Source organism: Panthera uncia (genome assembly GCF_023721935.1).
Source record: "Panthera uncia isolate 11264 chromosome A3 unlocalized genomic scaffold, Puncia_PCG_1.0 HiC_scaffold_12, whole genome shotgun sequence".
In the NCBI taxonomy this organism is placed as follows: Eukaryota; Metazoa; Chordata; class Mammalia; order Carnivora; family Felidae; genus Panthera; species Panthera uncia.
The window spans coordinates 15804678-15824978 of NW_026057579.1; the positions used below are offsets into that span (position 1 = coordinate 15804678).

Genomic DNA, 20301 nt, shown 5'->3' on the forward strand with positions numbered 1-20301 from the left:
ACAACCTTCTTAACTACTGTCTATTATTCTACAGTACAAGTCTTCAGCTCGATCACATTCATTGTGCCCAGTTTACTGCACAGCCTCATACTGGCCCAAACTCTATGCCCTTTCTTGTACTCTTCCTATCTTGCCCTCAGCCATCCTTGAAAGTCCAAGGAGAAATTAAGCTTCTTAAAGAAGTGAAGTGTTTCAGGGCACCTGGGTGGCTCAGTTGGTGAAGCGTCCGACTTCGGCTCAGGTCATGATCTCGCGGTCTGTGGGTTCGAGCCCCGCATCGGGCTCTGTGCTGACAGCTCAGAGCCTGGAGCCTGTTTCAGATTCTGTGTCTACCTCTTTCTCTGACCCTCCCCTGTTCATGCTCTCTCTCTCTGTCTCAAAATAAATAAATGTTACAAGTGAAGTGTTTCAAACTATATGCTCTCTCTTTACTAAACACTCCTATAATTACTCAAAATGTTTATATACTATATACCATAAAATTTAACATGTAATGTGATATTTTTTAAGAATTTTCTAGGTGTATTCTTATCTACCCAAGAAGACTGTAAACTTCTAGGCAAGGTCATATTTTATTTTTAATGTTCACCAGTTTATTAAAGATATGATAAAGCATACATATGAACAGTCAGATGAAGAGATACATAGGGTCTGGGAGGGTCCCAAGCAGAGCAGCTCTGTCCCTGTGGAGTTAGGTCAGTTATCTTCCTGGTATGTAGATGTGTTCACTAAGCAAGGTCGTATTTTAAACAAGACACACCCTCAAACAAATATGAAGTGTTTTATCCTCACCCCCAACCACTTTAACCTAACTTCAAGTGTTTCAAATGTACACATTTGTGCCGCCTAATGGTGAAAAGTAATTATTGCAGGGTTATAACTTAGTAATTGGCTTCTAAAACATTTAACAAAATCAAATAATGGTGGGACCAAATCTTTATTTAAAATCAAAGAAGAGTAAAGCTATTGTTAAAAATGATGAAGCACCAGGGGCACCTGGGTGGCTTAGTCAGTCGGTCATCTGACTTCAGCTCAGGTCATGATCTTGCAGTTTGTGGATTCCAGCCCCATGTCGGGCTCTGTGCTGACAGCGCAGAGCCTGGAGGCTTGCTTCAGATTCTGTGTCTCTCTCTCTCTGCCTCTCCCTTGCTCATGCACATGCTCGCTCGCTCTCTCTCAAAAATAATAAATAAACATTAAAGAAAAATTTTTTAAAAATGATACAGCACCAGAGATGATGATAATATAACTAACTTTTGGTATGAATGAGTTACAAGTTTAAAATTGTCTGATAAATTTATTAGCACTGTCAATTAAAACAAAAAAAACTTTCTCATATAAAAAGCCTTTTTTCCCTAAGTTAGAAAGTTCCTTTTGGGTTTGGGTTAATATAGTACTGGAAGAAAAACATATAATCACATACTGAAAGGTTGTGAAATCATCCAAGACAGATAATCTATCAGTGTAATACATACTTAGAAGAACATCCAGGACACTAGGCTTGTCTTCTTTTTCAGATAAAAGGAAAAACCATTTAACTCCACCATGTGCAGAACATTCCATACCCTCAAGAAGGTTATGATCTAGTAAGAGTATAGAGCAAGCACATTAATGGTGAAATTTAAGGTGCTCAGGGTAAACCTTTTGCAGTTACTACCACAGGAATAACACATCTGTGTAACATTATATAATGGGTGCTATATTTCAGGGTAAATGTGTGTCTTCTAAATGTTCCTAATCTCTGTGACACGTATTCAGAACAGAAGTGCAGAAGCCACTTTCCTTGTTTTGCATTTTCATTTATTCAGTCCTTCTTGGTAGGACTTCATCCTTAGTTTCTTGATATCCTAAACTTCTCAAGTGCCCATTGCCAAACAGACATCAGCAATGCTGAATTTAGTTATTATGGTGAGCAGTATTCCACTGCAATAATTTATTTATATAGTCATTTGTTTTAACAGAGAGCTTCTTTTTCCACCTAACTGCTTATCAAAAGCAGATCTCAGGAAGCTAAAGATCAGAAAGTTGGGCTTGGCCCTTTTGGGGGCTTTAATTTGTTTCTAAGATCTTCACTTCTGATCCTTGATGAAACTTTTGATGCTCACTAGATACCACCCCTCGTCCCCCAAAAGTAGAGCTGCCCTTGACTCTCCACCTGATGCCCCCTCCCCTGTCATCTTAGGCAGAACCATAACCTCCTCCTTCGGGACTACCATCCCTCCATGATCTGGCCATTTAGCTACCGCTTTTTCTTTTTCAACATCTTTTTTGAGGGAAACCACTCAGTTCACTATTACAAAAGTGCTTTATGGAGACTCTGTTAACTAAAATCATACTACAAATACAAGAGGCATGGGGCATGCCTGGGTGGCTCAGTTGGTTAAGCGTCTGGCTTCAGCTCAGGTCATGATCTCACAACTCGTGAGTTCGAGTCCCATGTCAGCTCTGTGCTGACAGCTCAGAGCCTGAAGCCTGTTTCAGATTCTGTGTCTCCCTCTCTCTCTGCCCCTCCCCTGCATGTGCTCCATCTCTCTTTCTCTCAAAAATAAAACATTAAAGACAAAATTTTTTTAAAGAGCATAGGATATTCAGTCAGAGGAACCAGATTCTAATAACTCTGACAAGCTTCTTCATCTCAATTTCTGCTTCAGTTTTGTCCTACAAGTTAAATATTAATAATGATAACTACCATGTATGGTAATTGTCAGGATTAATTGACCTTAGGCATATGAAATACTTGGCTCAATGCCTGGTACTTAGTAAGTGCTCAATAAATGTTAGCTGCTGTTACTATAATCACAATCCTATTTCTTTATTATTATTATTATTATTATTATTATAAGGTACAGATTCTATTCCACTTTTCTAACTGAAGTAAATAGAACCATCTAACTGTGTTTCTCTTTTTTCTGATATGGCGGGTGGGGGGAATCAGCTGCCAGTTCTAGCAGGAAAAATTACACAGTGGTTGTCGACTAGTTCTCTGAGTGATGACTAAGTAACACACATTCCCCAAAGTTATAAATCAGCTTGCTTCTGAAATATTTTCCAGATCTCAGAACAGAGAGCTCTACAGATATATCCTTATCCACTATAAAATAATCTATTATCCTGCCTACATTTAGGAAGATCTTTTTTAGCAAAAGATGCGTTCCAACAGCATGCTTGTATTTACAGAGGAATCCAGTCGATGAATGTGTTCTATGATGTCAGAAATACCTTCAAAGAAATCATTAAATACTATAAGCTATCAGACTAGTAAGGACATAAAAAACACATTATTGAATAAGAAGGGTGAGCCTAAGCTGGATGCCACAGTTAAGTGGTACCACATATTAAAACAAAAACACACAAAAAACCATCGCCACTTTAATGTCTTGGTGCCTCCCTGTCCCATTCCATAGGCAGGAAAAACTGTGTTCTCCAGGAGCTTCACTGGGTAGAGGGACACTTGCTATTCATATACAATATGGCCATCAAGCCCACAAGTCCATTTCACATTAGCTATGACCATAGAATTTCAAGAGCAAGCCAAACTAATAGGAACAACATTTTTGGTTTACTATCACAATGTAGTTTTGGATTGACTATACGTTTTTTTTAATCATGAGTATTTACTTGGAAAGATGCTTCAGCCTGGCAGAGTTCATTAAGATTATACTTTGTACCTTAAAGCACATTAAACCCTAAAGGAACAACAATGATGCCATTAGGGAAAGATAAAATAACTTTATACCTTTGCTTGTATGATGGTTCAACATCTTTCATGTTAATCCACAAGCAGTTTTATGACAATGTAGCAATTATCAGATGAAGGTGATAATTTGTCACAGATGCCATCATCGTACAATATGGCTTGGTAGAAATCAGAGTGGAGAGCAGAAACACGTAAACAAGATTTTTCTTCTAGGTGACTGTGGGCTTCAAATCATTCTTGTAAAATCAGTAACACGTCAGCACGTTTCTGGATAGTTCCATTTCCATATACTTTCATAAATGTTATGTGTCTCTACACATGTATGTATCCATATACAAACGTATAAACATGCAGCAATAAGATGTACAATTGGCTTTTATATAACAAATATAAAAATGTAAGCATTTAAATGGATGTGATATCATCAATGGAATCACCTTGTCCTGATATGCCCTTCAACAGACACAACTCTTGAGGAAGTGTGAGGTAGAATTATGAGCTACAAAGTAGGAAGCAGAAGAATGAGGTTCTATCCCTGACTATAGAAATTTCCTAACCACCTGGAGGTCAGTTCAACTTAACTATAAAATGGAGGATGCAGTCAGTACTTGCCTTCCTACCAACCAGAATCATTTGTTGGAATGAGCGGAATAATGAATGCAAAAATACTTTATAAGGTATAAAGAACAATAGTGTAAGTGTTAAGATACTTTCAAGGTAGTTTTGCTACTTTGAGAAAAATTTAAAAAGAGAATGATAGTCTACTTGTATTATTTTCTGTTATTCCAAGAGAAGGAAACATTTTTTATAAGGCTATCTTTGATATTTGATAAAGAATACATACTAAGACATTTTAGTGCATGGGGTCAATTTAGTATAAATGTGACAGTATCTTATACCTTGAGAAGAAAATATGAAAAAGTGCTTTGTAAATTCTAAAGGGCTACATACAAAGTTCAATAACCATTGCCACTTACATAAAAACACAGCCTTTTGATGGTGCTTACCTTCTCTTAGGCGGTCTACGACAAAAGTGAAGCCTGTAGTTCTTGGGTGTAAGACATATTCATATCTCTGAAGCCCATTCTTTTCAGCAAAATCATTACTTCGAGCTTTGCTGTTTTCTAAACAAAACAACAAACTGTTAGAAGCCATAAAATAAAGGAAGAGAAGTGAGATAAGGAACCCCTGAAGGATTTCTTTGATGAAATGGCAGTTATTCCATCTGTAAATACTGAATATGGCATATTGAGTCAAATGAGAAGATACAAACACTGCAGTCCCTAACAAAGATCCTAGAGTTTGGGGAATTTTGAAATTTTTATAATAAGGTATTAAATAGGACTTGTTAGAATGTTTCCTGAAATTCATATCAAAATCTTTAAAATTCTTAAAGGGATTTCATAAAATAGTCAACATACAATGAAAGCTGAGGTACAAATAAAATACTAACAAACCAAAATTTTCATAAAATAGTCCTTACATAACAAAAACTGAAATACCAAAAGAGGTTAATAAAACTAAAATACTTTAAATAAACATAAGGACCTCTACACTCAGAAAAAAACAAGTAGTCAATATGCCAAATATATCAAATCAACATTTTTTTAGCCCAGTAATTTAGGGCTTCAATGCAAAGTGAAATCTGTGCCCTGCTCAGGCATAGAGCATGCTAATATTACTAACCAAAACCTCTCCCCAACAGAATGGGCACATGATTAGCACATCGTGTACAAACATCTGAACATGGTTTGGCTGAATATAGTTACAGAGTCAAGTATATGTTCCAGTTGTTGGCAAAAGTTGCTTTTTCCATTCCATGAGGTAACTTTATAAGTTCCAAGAAGAACCAAACCCATTATTCAGCAAATATATTTGGAAAAAGTAGTGTTCAGAAATTTGGCCTCAACTGCTGGGAGAGATCATGAAATACCTTCTGATGACAGCAGATGTTAGAATCCGCAACTCTCAGCTGCATCCTAAAATTTATAGACTATTCCAAGTCACAAGAAAAAAAACTTTATATAAACCCAACCCTCCTCGGAATAAATTTAAGATCACGGAGTCCTCAAACCTCAAAAAACCATAGATGAATTCTTCAACATGACAATATTCAAAGAATACCCCTTTAAAGATGTTAACACTATTTTACAGTTGAAGAATCGAGTCAAAGAACTAATACCCACAGTCCCTAGCAAGACAAAAGTACAGGCTGGAAACATGAAAAGGAGTAAGCTCTTCTCACGTTCATTTGAGAATATCCTGGGTATGGGACTCCAAAATAGTTTTTGATAGACAGCCAGGGGGCCCTTCCATGGAATGAAGAATCCCAGGGACACTACAAAGATGAGTAGTTAACTACTCTTCAGTTTCCTCTTCCGGTGCATCACAGACTCTGGGGATCGGAACTCTGTCGTAGAATGGGAACACAAGTAGTTCTAAAAATGTAAGGTCACAACGTGGGGCAGTAGAGATAATCAGAGACACAAAGAGATTAGAGATGCAGATTTTTCCTTCCATCCCACTTCATCTACCCAACCCCGGACTCTGATTATTAGTAAGCATACCAGCCTCCCTCTTTCTGACCACAGCCTCCTGTCTCGTCAGCTCACTGCTGGTAACACTCCAGCCAGCCCTTCTTACTCCTTACACTTGGAGTTGACTACTGGCCACTCTGCATTCTCAAACCAGCCAGGCATGTTTCTACTTCAGGGTCTGTTCAGGTATTCCTTTCCCTGCCTGGAATGCCTTCCAGATACCTGCAAGGTTTTCTGCTTCATTCAATTAGTCTCTACTTTAAGAGAAATTTAACGGGCTTCTTTTGACAAACTTCTATAAAAGAGTACTCTATACCCTATCTATTCCTCTCCCTGTCCTTATCTTGCTTTATTTCTCTGCACAGCATTTATGAAGACTTGACATGTTTTTATTAACTGATTGGTTTTTTATTCTATCTTTCCTCATAGAATGTAAGCCTCATGAAAGTAGGGACTTTGTTTTGTGTATAAAACTTCATGTACTCACATTTCTTAAATGAAGAAATTCTATGTACAAAGTGTTTAATTACATGAAGTATTATAATTGTTAAAACCCAGAAAAGCTTTTTTTTTCCCCAAATCACAGACACAGAACTCAAAATTACAGTATACCAGCTGTTATGGTTAATTTTATTTATCAAAGTGGCATAGCCAGGTTACCCGGACAGTTGGTCAAATATTATTCTAGATGTTTCTGTGAAGGTATTTTTCACTGAGATTAATATTTAAATCAGAAGACTTTGCATAAACAGATTACTCTCCATAATATGGGTGAGCCATATCCAATCACTTACAGGCCTGAATAGAAAATGACTAACCTCCTCAAGCAAAAAAGAGGTCTGTCAGCAGACTGCCTCTGGACTTGAACTGCAGCTCCTCTCTGGGTCTCCAGACTAACTTACCCTGTAGATTTTTGACTCGATAAACCTCCACTACCATGTAAGTCAGTTCCTTAAAGTCCCAATTCCCATCAAAACTTCTCTCCATCTCACTCTCTCGCTCTACACACACACACACACACCCTATTGGTTCTGTTTTTCTGGACCCCAACTAATAAACCAATATAAAACTCCCCAACCTTTAAAACACATGTTTTGAAAGAATAAATAATGAGAGATAATACCACATTAAGTGCAAAGAAAAGTGTAATTCCAGTTTCACCATTATTCAAAATTATATGTGTGTACATATGCACATATACATGTGTATGTGTGTGTGACCAAATGACCAAAGCAATGGACCAAAATTACAATGGTATTTGTTTGTGGGCAGTGGGATTATAATTTTTGTGCTCTCTTCTATGTTTCTAAATTTCCCCAAATTCACATCTATCACTTCCATACGCAAGAAAAAAGTTATAACCAATAACATATAAAGATAAAATATATGTAAAGTTACATTTAAAAACACTAATTTGAAAATGTTGCAAGCCAGTTGGACTCTGAACTTAAGGTTATAAAACATTCCCTTCAGGCTTAAAAAAAAAAAAAACAAGTTTCAAGTTAACTGTGGTAACTAAAAACACCCTTGAATTAAGAGACACTTTTTCAAAGACAATCATTATCTTAACTCAAAACTACATGTATAACCCTGTTAAAAAAAACTTCTGAAAGCTTCAGGACCTGTTTTTTCTACCTTTTGTAAGCTGGCCTTAAAAAATGTAAATATCATTTTAACTTAAAAAATATACAACCACAACATATAATGGTGAGCAGAACCCTGAAAATAAGCAACTAGATGTTAAGTTCATCACATAAAAGAGACAGCTGAGAACAAATACAGACTGAAAAAAGTTTTAAATATATACTTCATAGGCTCTGAAGATCTAACATATAAGCATTTTAACACTAATATACCATAAAGTCACACCAATCCAGAAGCTTTTTTTCCTTTAGCTTTTAATGACTAAGTAACTTCTAAAGCTGCCATTCTTTAATGTACATTTTGGCATTTGCAAATATAAACCAATCTATCACTTCAGTAAATTACCTTTTATAATATGGCTGATATTTCAACACCCAAATATATTCTACATTCTTTTTTTTAAAGTTTATTTATTTTGAAAGAGAGAGAGAGAGCAAGCATGAGCGAAGGAGGGGCAGAGAGAGAGGAGAGGAGAATCCCAAGCAGGTTCCACGCTGGCAGTGCAAAGCCCGATGTGGGGCTCTATCTCACAAACCGTGAGATCATGACCTGAGCCGAGAGAGTTGGATGCTTAACTGACTGAGCCACCCAGGCACCCCAAAGTATTACATTCTTAACTATTATAAGATTTAAATATGGCTATGTGTCCATGGTAATTTCCTAATGATAGTTCAGTTCTGGGAATCAATTAATCTACAAGCTACAATACATTTTCAAGCTTCAATGATATGTATCCAATATTATCCTCAGTATTATTCTCTGTGATCCAACTACTTTTAGAATTTTAACTATAAAAATCAAACCTATATAGTAAGCATATATTAGTACATTAGTACATAATACTACTGAATAAAAATTGCCATGGTTCACTTAGCTCCATCCAAACAGGTAAGTCCAAGATCTCTTCCGTGATATCAACGGTGAATGTTTCCCAAAATATCTGAATTTTCCTCATTAACATATTATGGCTTAGTCACCCATTCACTTAAATAGTTGTATAAAATATATTTTTCATCTTGAACTCTCTTTGTAGGTACCAGGTTCCACAAATTATTATGTCCACATAATGAATTAGTATGTTCATTTACATCTTCTCCCCTCTTAAGCTCTAAAAGTTGCCCTGAGTTCTCAGTAGCTCTTGAGTTGCCTTGATCTGGTCTTGAAGATTTGGAAGACAAGTTCATGTTCTGTCTCTCCATACTATTTGTGACTTTTAGACTTTAGTTTGTCTTCTCTCGTACAGCAGACCTTCATCGACTGGATCCTTCCCAAATTCTACTGTATCTTTCTTGAAGTAGCCAGGTTATTAACAGCTTTAAAATTTTGCTCTTTTGAGTCGGATTCTGTAGAACTGCTTCCTGTCCAAGCTTACCCACCCTGCCAATATTCAACCACAACAGTTCTTCTGTCTTAAATGCTAGACTGCAGTAGGTGGCTTCATCTGCAAAAATGATCTGTGCCTTAAAAAGTGTGAGAACCACTGATCTGGAAGAATAAAAGACTATTTTGGTTTTAATCTTGTAAAGAATTCCTTGAGATCCACTGGTATTCTTGGCCCATGCATATAGTTTAATAACTGGGAAGGCACAAAAGTCCTAAATATATCCTCCTGTGTCCCCTCCACAAATCTGTGGTAGCTGAATTTTCTTGAGGACAGGACAAAGCCTTTCCTGCTTATAGTAGGGATAAAGCTTTAAAATACCCAGAGAAAGGGGCACCTGGGTGGCTCAGTCAGTTAGGTGTCCAACTTCGGCTCAGGTCATGATCTCACAGTTTGTGAGTTCAAGCCCCGTGCCAGACTCTGTGCTGACAGCTCAGAACCTGGAGCCTGCTTCGGATTCTGTGTCTCCTTCTCTCTCTGCCCCGCCCATGCTCACGCTCTGTCTGTCTGTCTCTGTCTCTCTCTCTCTCCCCCCCCCCCCCCTCCCCCCCCCCCCCCCGCCCCAAAAATAAACATTATAAAAAATTTTTAAGAAATACCCAAAAAAAGGCAACATAATGACTTAAATCAACAATAAATGAATGGGTTACATCATATGTTTTTCTTAGGAAAAAAAGTTGAGAAAGAAGGGCTTGATGGATAAATATATGTATCTTGAAAGAGGACAGAGAATATATAGAACAGGAAGGGGATTTTAAAATTAGCCTTTATTCTTAACATTTCATTGGCTATTTGGGTTTGTGTGTGTGTGTGTGTGTGTGTGTGTACAGTGGTTCCATACAAACCATATACAATTATATAAAAAGCTGATACATGATATATATAGTGAGACTTAAAACATAAAGCTTGGGGCACCTGGGTTGCTTAAGTGTCTGACTCTTGATTTCAGCTCAGGTCATCCCAGAGTCTTGAGATCGAGCCCCACACTGGGCTCCACACTAAGTGTAGAGACTGCTTAAAATGCTCTCTCTCTCTTTGCCTCTGACCCTCTCCCCTACTCACGCTCTAAAATAAATACTGTAATTAAAAATAAAATAAAAATATAAAGCTCTAGGATGGCAAGTAGGAACAGTAATGGCCTCTTGAAGTTGCCCATCATAGATTCTATGGTCTGGAAACCAGGAATTCTAGGTTCTGACGTGCTACTGATGAACTGAGTGAGTGATCTTAGTGGCGGGCCATTAATCTTAGTTCAGTTGCTTCATGTGAGGAATAAGTTTAGACTAAATGATTTCTAAGTTCCTTCATGTTTTAAAATTCTGTGATCTAATCCTAGGTTACCTACCTGTGAGATCAGTCCCTTCTGGGAATATGAGGAGTTGAAGTGGTTCATGGATGTCACAAAAATAATCAATCATGTCTTCAAAATGGCTCTTGTCATCCTTCCATTTCCTATGAATGAAGATATAGGCAGCAGCCTGCATGGCCCAACCTAGAATCAATTTAACAAGTATTTACATATAATTTTATTACCAATATCCACATAGTATTGAGTATTTCAATTTTTTTTTTTTACTATGGATTAGTTACTATCCTAATCACCTCACGATATACCTTGGGTTAAATAACACCTATACCAGAGAATAGTCTTAAAGGGTTTGCAAAATTCTCAAAAACTTTTTTTCAAGCCAAGCCTAGCTATTAAAATAGCAAGGAAAAAAACTTTCCTAATATTTACCAGTAAACCATCCAAAGTTTTAACAATCCTAACCAGACATTTTAACCAAGGTACCTACAAGAGATATACAACAATATGTTATTAGGCTTATAAAACAGTAAGCAAAGGATTGTTCTCAAGTCATGTATACAAGCATTCTCTTTCATATTTCCCATTCTGTACCAGTCAGTCTCTAAATTCAACTATTTTCAATGCTGGCCACTTCTTTAGATTTTATTGAAAAGACAAAATGTGTAATGGGTACTAAACACACTAACCAGAATATACACTGTGATCACAATCCCTTTACACTTAGGGCGAATCAACCTTGCTACCAAAGAGGCAGCCAGCCTTGGACGAGCCATGTTTTACCTAACCAGCCATCCCTTCCTGGCCAGAAATGACTAAAACTAGTGTGGTAAATAGCTGACTTAAGGCAGCCAATCTATAGCCTGTTCAATAGTCTATGAAGCACGAAACACTTGGCCCAAACACAGTAACTCTCGTGGCCAATCAAATGTTCTCTCTCAGAATTTTACCTGAGACCATGGAGAAAAAGCACTGGCAATATAAAGGTAAATGGATGGATAAAAAAGCAGATACTATGACAGTAGCAGCTGAGGGAAAATAAACATTGCACACTGTAGTACAGATCTAAAAATCTTGCTGAAGTGCCTAAAGTTGATTGTAATCCAGAGCAGAAGACAGTTTTAGTCTCCACAAGCTGGCCAGTCTATGGATCCACCTCTCGGGTGTCCGTAAGAGTCCATCTCCCTTACAGCCACGTGTATCTTTGCAGTAAGTGGTAGTTCCTTGCAAACAAAGAACACGACTAAAACGATAGTTTTAAAACGTCATTTGGTAAAGACAGTGGCACCCTGGGAATATATAAAAGGATCATTAAGTCATTTGTTAATGATTTTAAAAACCATAAGACTCTTTGGTTTGAATAAGTCCGAGCTAGAATACTGGAGTCTACAAATGCAAATGAACACACACCCAACAACCCACTTCAGCGTAGGTCTTGCTGCTGTACTCCCAATTATTAGTCACGCACTGTACTGTCAGTCATATCCATCAGTACTGGACTTGATCCCATCATCTCTCCTCCTTCACCCGAGGACACCGAGGCCCACAGTGTAGCACCTTTCGGCAGTGTAGCTCTGGAGTAAGATTGCCTGGGTTAGAACCATAGCTCTACCACAAAAGAGCTGTTCGGTCTTTGTCCCTCACCGACCCCAAATGTCAAAATGAGCATAATGCCGTGATAGTATGTACCGAATAGGGATTGTTGTAAGAACTAAGACTTATCACAAACTGCCAATAAATAATAGCTATTATCATTATTGTGATTAAGAAGTTATAATAATACTAAGAATATTATATCAAGGAACATAAAAATGTAACAAGTTCCTATTCACAATATCAAAACAAAAATGCTTTAACGGTCAGTTATATGAATATGCCACAACTTATACTCTTGAGGGAGAGATTTCTTAGCTATTAGGAATAAAGTTAATATGGATATTCTTGTATCTTTTGTCAAACGCAAGCACTAAGTTCTATAGAGTTGAGTACTCAGGAGTGAAGCAGCTTCATCACAGGATTTACGTATGCCCAGCTTCAGTAGACAGCATGTTTTCGAAGTGATTGTACCAACTGACACTCCCACGGCAACGTATGAGCGCTCTACCTGCTCTATTAATGGCCTCAGCAACTCTAGGTCTTATAGGTCCTTTTAATTTTAGCCCTTCTAATCCAGGTACAGTGGTTTGAGCTTGAATTTCTCTTATGATTAATGACAGTAACAGCCTTTTCATATGCAAGTCTTCGATGTCTTTGTGAAGCGCTTCTCCAAACTTTTTGCACACACATACACAGTAAATCTATATAACTCTAGGTTTCAAAGATACAATATGCCAAATATCATCCCTCAATCTGTAGCTTGCATTTTCTCTCCCTTAACGGTGTCTTGTTATGCACCTAACATCTAACACTAATGAAGCCCAATTTACAAATCTTTTCCTTGTGGCTGGTGCTTGTAGTGCATCATTTAAGAAATTTTTGCCTGCTCCAAAGTTAAGACATTATTCCATGTATTCTTCTAGAAGCTCTACTGTTTTAACTTTCACATTTTGGTTTATAATCCATCTCAAATGAATTTTTATATATCATGTGAAGTAGCAGCATAGGTCCTATTTTCCATATGGATATTCAAATGACAAGTATTGAAAGGACCATGAGGTCATTAAATAATAAAATATTTAAAAAGCATTACACAATAAATGAAAACCTATTACTATAAAAAAAGTATCAAACAAGATAAAAGTATATAGATTCAAACAAGAAATATGTCTTTATTACCACATCTTTCAACCCTGGTCCACCTGTCATAATTTGTTTTATAATCACAGCTAATAGTTTGATGTGACTTATTCTACATTTAAAAAATTCATTACATGTATGATTGGGGTTTTAAAAAAACACTTAAGAGTCATACCTTGTATACTGTTCTGTGATTTCCTTTTTTTCATTTAACGTGTCTATACATATGGATCTACTTCATTTTTTAATACCTGCACTGTATTCTTTACTAGTGTTTCTCAAACCAGTTTTAATTTTAATTCCTTAACCATTATTGACTAACAGTTTCGTAAAATACAATAAAATGAATTACTAGGGCAATGATCACACACTTGGAAGTTATAACAATGTCACGACACTCTAAAAATTCCCACCTACTATTCTTCCCTGTTTATGTCCTTATCTCATAGTGGACCAGCCAGAGTTTGCTAACAGTCACTGTTACAAGAATCACACTTTAAGTAACACTGTTCTGTGCAGATATACCATGATCTGCTAACCTATTAGCATTTAGGATATACCCAATCTGAGAATCTGTCTTTACTAGAAAAGTTTACTCCATTCACATTTATTAGGGGAACTGCTGTTTCTTTTCCTGACATTTATGTTTCATGTGTGTTGGACTTTGATTTCTCACCCACCTCTCTCCCCTTTTCTGTCTTTAGCTGAAATTACTAAGTTTTCTCAGCCTCCTTCCTTTGTTCTCTGATGCAGAGGTCAGCAAATTATGGACCAAATCCAGCCCACTGTCTTTGAATGGCACACAATCCAAGAATATTTTAGAAGATACGAAAAATACATCAAATTCAAATTTCACATTAATGAACAAAGTTTGATTGGAGCTCAGCCATACCCATTTATTTATATAGATTATCCATGGCTGCTTCTGTGCTGCAGGGGCTGAGTCAAACAGGTGCAGCAGAGACAGTACTGCCCACAACGCCTGAAATATTTTACTATCTAGCCCTTTATGAAACAGTTTGCTAACTCCTACTCCAGTGACTTGGAAACTGTATACTCTATTTTCTTCTTTTAATGGTCATCAAAGTTTTTTCAACTTTCTATTTTTGACAAACATTTAAACTTCTATAATTATATCAACATTGAGTCAGACAATAATGCTCTCCAAACAAAAAAGTATGTTTTCCTCTTGTCCCTTTTCCAAAATTTGTATAAATCATCTACTAGTTCTCCAAAGTTGCTATTACTAACACATTCCTTATGCTTCACAGAAACAATTTTTTTTTTCATGGAAACAATTTTAATTACTTAGACCTGATTCAAGTTCACTGGCTTCCCTGCTTATCACTGGTTCTTTTATCTTATGTCCTTGTTAGTCCTCCTGAAGGAATTTCTTTCAATAAATGTTTGACTCTTTGCATTCCTAAAATGTATTTATTTGTCCTCAACTTTTTGGAGGGTAGTTTTGCTAAACACAAAACTTGAAATTCCAAATCATTTTCCCCTGAGAATTTTAAAGCTTTTTTCCCCACACTCTTCCATCATCTAATATGGCTTGTGAGAAACTGGACATCAATCTGATTTGTGGAGATAACCAAATTTTCCCCTCTGGAAGCTTTCATGATTTCCTCTTTATTCTTAGTTTTATGAAATGTGACCTGTATGAGTCTAGGTGAGGCATATTTTCATTAGTGTCTGCCCAGCAGTCGTTACATTCCTCCAATATGAGTCTTTAACACTGGGACTGTTCTTTTAGGTATTTAAGAAAATACACTTTCTCCTCTTCATTCTCTCAAACTTTCTCTCTGGAACTTCTGTTAGCTAGATGTTAACTTCTGGACTCATCTTCTCCTACTTTTCATCTCCTTTCAATTGACATTGTGCTCAAGGAAAATCCAATCCATTGGTTTCATCATCTACCTTACTAGTCTGATTTTATCTGGCCTACTTACTGAGTTTATTTCAGCAATTGCCTCTTTAATTTTTAAGACTTACAGTTGGTTCTTTCTATAGCAGCCAATTATTATGGACAAACAGCAAAATATAGAAGCTATGACAAATAAGAGTAATAATTTTAATAAAACTGCTCAGTGAATGATTGCCATGTGCCCAATATTATTCTAAGCTGAATTGTTAATTCTCAAGACAACCCTATGAATTAGGTAAAATTATTATCCTATTTTATGGATAAGGAAACTGAGGCATACTGAAACTCAAAGAGCTAATCAGTGGTTAAAACCAAGTTTCAGACAGAGACAATCTGGCTCCATAGCTGATGTTTTCAACCAGTGTGCTAAACAGTCTCTCTGCAATATATACTTAAATCTCTTTAAAGGTATTAGGTAAATAAACATAGTTTAAGTTCTTCTAGGAGAATTATATATTCCTCAGAGGTTAGACTTCCCATTTTTTTTTTTTAGTACTAGACTCTCTTTAACACTGTGCATTTTCCTCAAATTTCAATTCTAAACTGTCTTCAAATTTATAAAGGATGTTCTAGACTGAATGATACTGACAGGTAAAATGTATTTCTCCAAACCAAGTGAGAATATCTGTTGCTCCCTTGGGGAAAGGGAGCTGTAGCAAGACTTCTGGGGCTGTGCCATGAAACTTGTCTGATGGCCTGTATATGTCTCAGAAATCCCAGAAAGGGAAGTAAAATGGATGCATCAGTTAGGTTCTTGTACCTTTCTCCTCTAAAGATGGGATTATTCTTCTCCTTTGCGCCTTCGCCTTCTCAAATCCATTTGTACATCACTAATGCTTCTGAATTTTTTCTACTCCCTTAAGCTTGAACGTTTTTCTCCCTTTCATAAGAATCACAGGAACAATCTTGTGAATTTTTTTCCCCCATGTCATTGCCATCAATGTATACTTTGTGTTTAAAGCAATATCCACAGTTTTAACATTCTGGAGATCCTCAAACATACATTTTTATGACATTTACTTCACACGTCTATGGCTGGATAAATAACAGTACAATTGATCGTGTCATCTGAAATTAGTCTGTATTACTTGTTTTTTTCATACTTTTCCACTGGAGGGCATTCCATCCATCACCTGAATTTCTCAGACAAGGATTGGGAGTCTGGCAGGTTTATAAAGACAGATTTTGTGCATGCTGGCATGGCTCCTTCTGTCTTCCTTCTAAAACCCCATTTATGTTATCAGCATTGCCTTCTCTTTCTCAAAGCAGACAAGAGTAATCCCCAAGCATACTCTATTGTCAAAAACCACTGTATAATTTTAGAAACTGGTTTTCCTTGGCTTAAATTTTCTTTTATCAAATTTCAGAGTTGTATTAAAAAAAAAATGAATTGAGTGGATTTTTAACATCATGCACTCTTTCTGATTAAAAAAAAGCTCTTTACACATTTTTTTTTTCCTTTTTTCCACTTCAATGCGGATACAGTTAAGGGAATCATAAAAACATCTGCACTACTCACCTAGTCCTATGAAAACTGAACTTCAAAGATAAATTAATCTGATGTATCACTGTTGTCCATGTATTCATTAATTCATTATGGTTATCTACTATGAGACTATAAATGTGACACCAAAAACAACATGGAAGAGACAAATTGTTCTCTTCATTACATCTTCAACCTAGGGGAATGTTATCCACAGGCATCTAATAAATGAGAATGAGTGATATAAACAGATGCAAATTTTTGTATAAACTTATATCACAACAGTCATGAGCAAATACTGTATTTACTGAGGGTGCAGTTATGCACAATGATAATTTACATATAAATCCAGAACAAGTAATTATTTCTCAGAATTTCAACTTTGGTCAGGGTGTTAAATGCTACACAAAGTTAGGGAAGCCCTATCTTCTTTGAACTCAACATTTTATATTAGGTAATGCTGTCTACATCCCTCTCATAAGCTGCTTAACTTGCAAGATAAAAACCAGCCTTACTGCAAATTTCACAGACTCCACAAAGAGATTAACCTATCTACCTGCAGAGAGTAGGATGTCGTGCTTGACACTAAGGAAACACCTACTGATGGCTTTTGGTTGGCGAGATAAGGCTCCTTGCTTATAATTTGTGGGTTCACACTAGTGTGGGACTAAAATCTGTCTTTCATACTGGGCAAGATTTCCCATTTAATCAATTTCCTAGATGAACTGACATCTAAGAAGCCCACTGCTGTGCAAAATGAATTCCTAAGTGAAGCACATTACTAGTTCTGTACACTGAGAAGAACAACTAGCATGTGATAGGCAGAATAATGTCCCCACAAAATAGGTCTATCCTCATTCCCAGACCTGTGAGTATGTGACATGGCAAAAAAGAATCAGCTGAACTTAAGACAGGAAGATTATCCTGGATTAGCCTACTGGACCCAATGCAATCAGAGGGGTCCTTAAAAGTGGGAGAGGGAAGCAGGAAAAGACTCATGTAAGCGAGAGGGATGCGACCAGTCTTTATTGGCTTTAAAGGTGGAGAAAGGGGGCCAAGTGCAAGGGACTGAGTGTCCAATTAAAGCTGGAAAAATCAAGGAAACCGATTCTATACAAAAGCCTACAGAAAGAAACCAGTCCTGCCAATGCCTTGATTTTAGCCCAAACAGAGTCACCTCAGACTGGTAACCTCCATAACTGTGAGATGATAAATGTGTGTTGTTTAAGCCACTCTACTCACAGTACAAGCACTAATAGGAAACTAATACAGAGCACAATCAGGGCCAAGATCTCAGTTTCTAATAGCATTCATTAAGAAATGGAACTAGGATTCCTTAGAGAAATGTGGAGTCCAGGGCTGGGGAGGGAAAATACAAAAATCTTATACCACTAGAAAGTGAAAAGTTAAAAAAAGGTTTAAAAAAAAAAAAAAAAAAAAGATGGAGGCCCAAAAAGACACAAACGCCAACCTCCAAGATATTCCACTGGACAAAGCCATACAATGTCAACACTGTAATAAATAATACGAAATTATAACCCAAAGGAAAAAATATCAACAAGTTCATATTGGTATAATTAAATGACTGAATAAATAAATAAATGAGAAGGGACAAATCTTCCTTACAGAATTACAAATAAAATATGTAGACACTCCTCACTGCAGGAGGTAAAGTTCAATACCCACCCCCTCCCAGCCCTTGTACGTGGGCTGCTGTTAGTGAATAAACATATATAAAAAGGGGGAGAAAACAGAAACTTTATGGTGGAGAAACCTGGCAGGCACCACCTTAAGACAAATGATTACAATTAACAGCACCAGTGATAAGCCATGTGGATATCATGGACCTCCCTGCTAAAATGAGAAGAGCACTTTATCTCCATGGTGCTTTTCCCTCTAACCCATAGCCCCCATCTAATCATGAGAAGATATACAAACTCAAATTGAAGAACATTCTACAAAGTATCCAACCAGTACTTGTCAAAAGCACCAAAACAAAGAGAGACTGCCACTGAATGGAGACTAAGGAAACATGGTGACCAGAAGAAAGGACAGGATCCTCAACTGGCTCCTGGCACAGAAAAAGGACATCTGAAATCCGAATGAGATCTGTAGTTAATGGGATTGTACCCTCTTCTTTTGATACATGTCCTAAAGAAGCTAGGTGAAGAGAAACATTTTTTGTACTATCTTTGCAAGTTTTCTATAAATCTAAAATTATTCCATATAAAAAGGTGTTTAAGAATCAGCTATTAGTTGATCCAAATTTTTGCTTGATTAAAAATATATATATAAATAACCACTGCTTTGCATTCTAAACTCAGAGACCTTAATATTCTTACTTGGGATTCGTTTACCATTTACTTGACTATAATAGTTAAAAGATTATCAGTAACAACATTTCTAAGATATAGTTTTGGCATTATTTGTACCGTGGAGGAACATTTCTAATTCTTGGCTACATCATATGTCCCTGCCTGGTGTTCATTACACAATGGTGTAACACTCAGAAATATCCGACTGCAAGCACAAGGAAAATGTTTTCTGTAAGATTTATGATAAGGAATAAGAAAAAAAACCCACAATTTTTTTGAAACTCCTCTAATAATGACATATATAATAAATCTAACAGCCAATTCATTTTTTCCTCAGTATTGCAATGCTGCCTTTCTCATAATAAAAAATAAAATAAATAAAATTTCAATTTAGAGAGCCCTCTCTTAGCCACAAGTGAAAGGACAGCTGAAGGCAGTGCAGTCCAGTTCTCTATTGACATTAAGGTCAGGGTCCATGGGGTCCACTGGGGCCATCTCTCCTATCTTTTTACTATTATTATAAAGTACTCTTTTCAAAGTTGGCTCAAACTGATCACTGAAAGATTTATTTTGTTTGTGCTTCTCCACTAAACGCAAAACAGACACAAGACCCTAAAGCTCCCCCCTAATTCTTTCACTGCTCTCTCCTAAAAATCACCCTGTCATAAAAGCATTCTTTTTAGGTAATTTTTAGAATCTACTTATTAATTTAAGCAAAGGAATCCCTTCATTTTCAGTAGGCATAGGGGTACTGAAAAGCCTAGAATCGAAACACGCTTCATAAGCTCATATTTATTTGGGAGGCCAAGCAGCCTGAAGCAATGCAAATCTGACTGGGGTATCAGAGATGGTTCACATCTCTAATTGGGATATCCAACTGAGGTAACCAATTGTATTAACTTCAGTAAGTGATTGCTTGGATGGCCTTAAAGCCCAGAGCAGTTTCTCCCACCCCAAAGAAACTGTAAACTTCCATACAGCTCAGGCTTTAAGTTTTGTTAAGGAGTAAACTAACAAATTCAAAAGCTTCATTTAAATTACTTAGATCTCAAGACAATCCTAAAAAGTTACTTAGTTTTCAGTATAATCCTAGAAAGAAGTATAATCCTGGTATATAGCCTGGCACATGACTTAACTGAACTGAACCTTTGTTCCCAATGGGTTTCCCTCCCTCCCTGACCACCCCTCGCCCCCGCCAAAAAAAGGCATCAAAACTCATCTCAGCCAAGTAACTCTGGCAACTGAAACTATAAAATCAACAATTACAAGAACTTA

General features: G+C 36.8%; 1 protein-coding gene across 1 annotated transcript in view; it reads right to left on the reverse strand.

The window, feature by feature from the left end:
* LCLAT1 (lysocardiolipin acyltransferase 1) overlaps positions 1-20301 on the reverse strand; it is a 181698-nt gene that overhangs the window by 64483 nt on the left and 96914 nt on the right. Inside the window, exons 4-5 of the mRNA XM_049652354.1 lie at positions 10605-10751; positions 4705-4821 (exon numbers count right to left, since the gene is read on the reverse strand). Of these exons, the coding sequence (XP_049508311.1) occupies positions 4705-4821; positions 10605-10751 (264 nt within the window). The remainder of the gene's footprint in view (positions 1-4704; positions 4822-10604; positions 10752-20301) is intronic.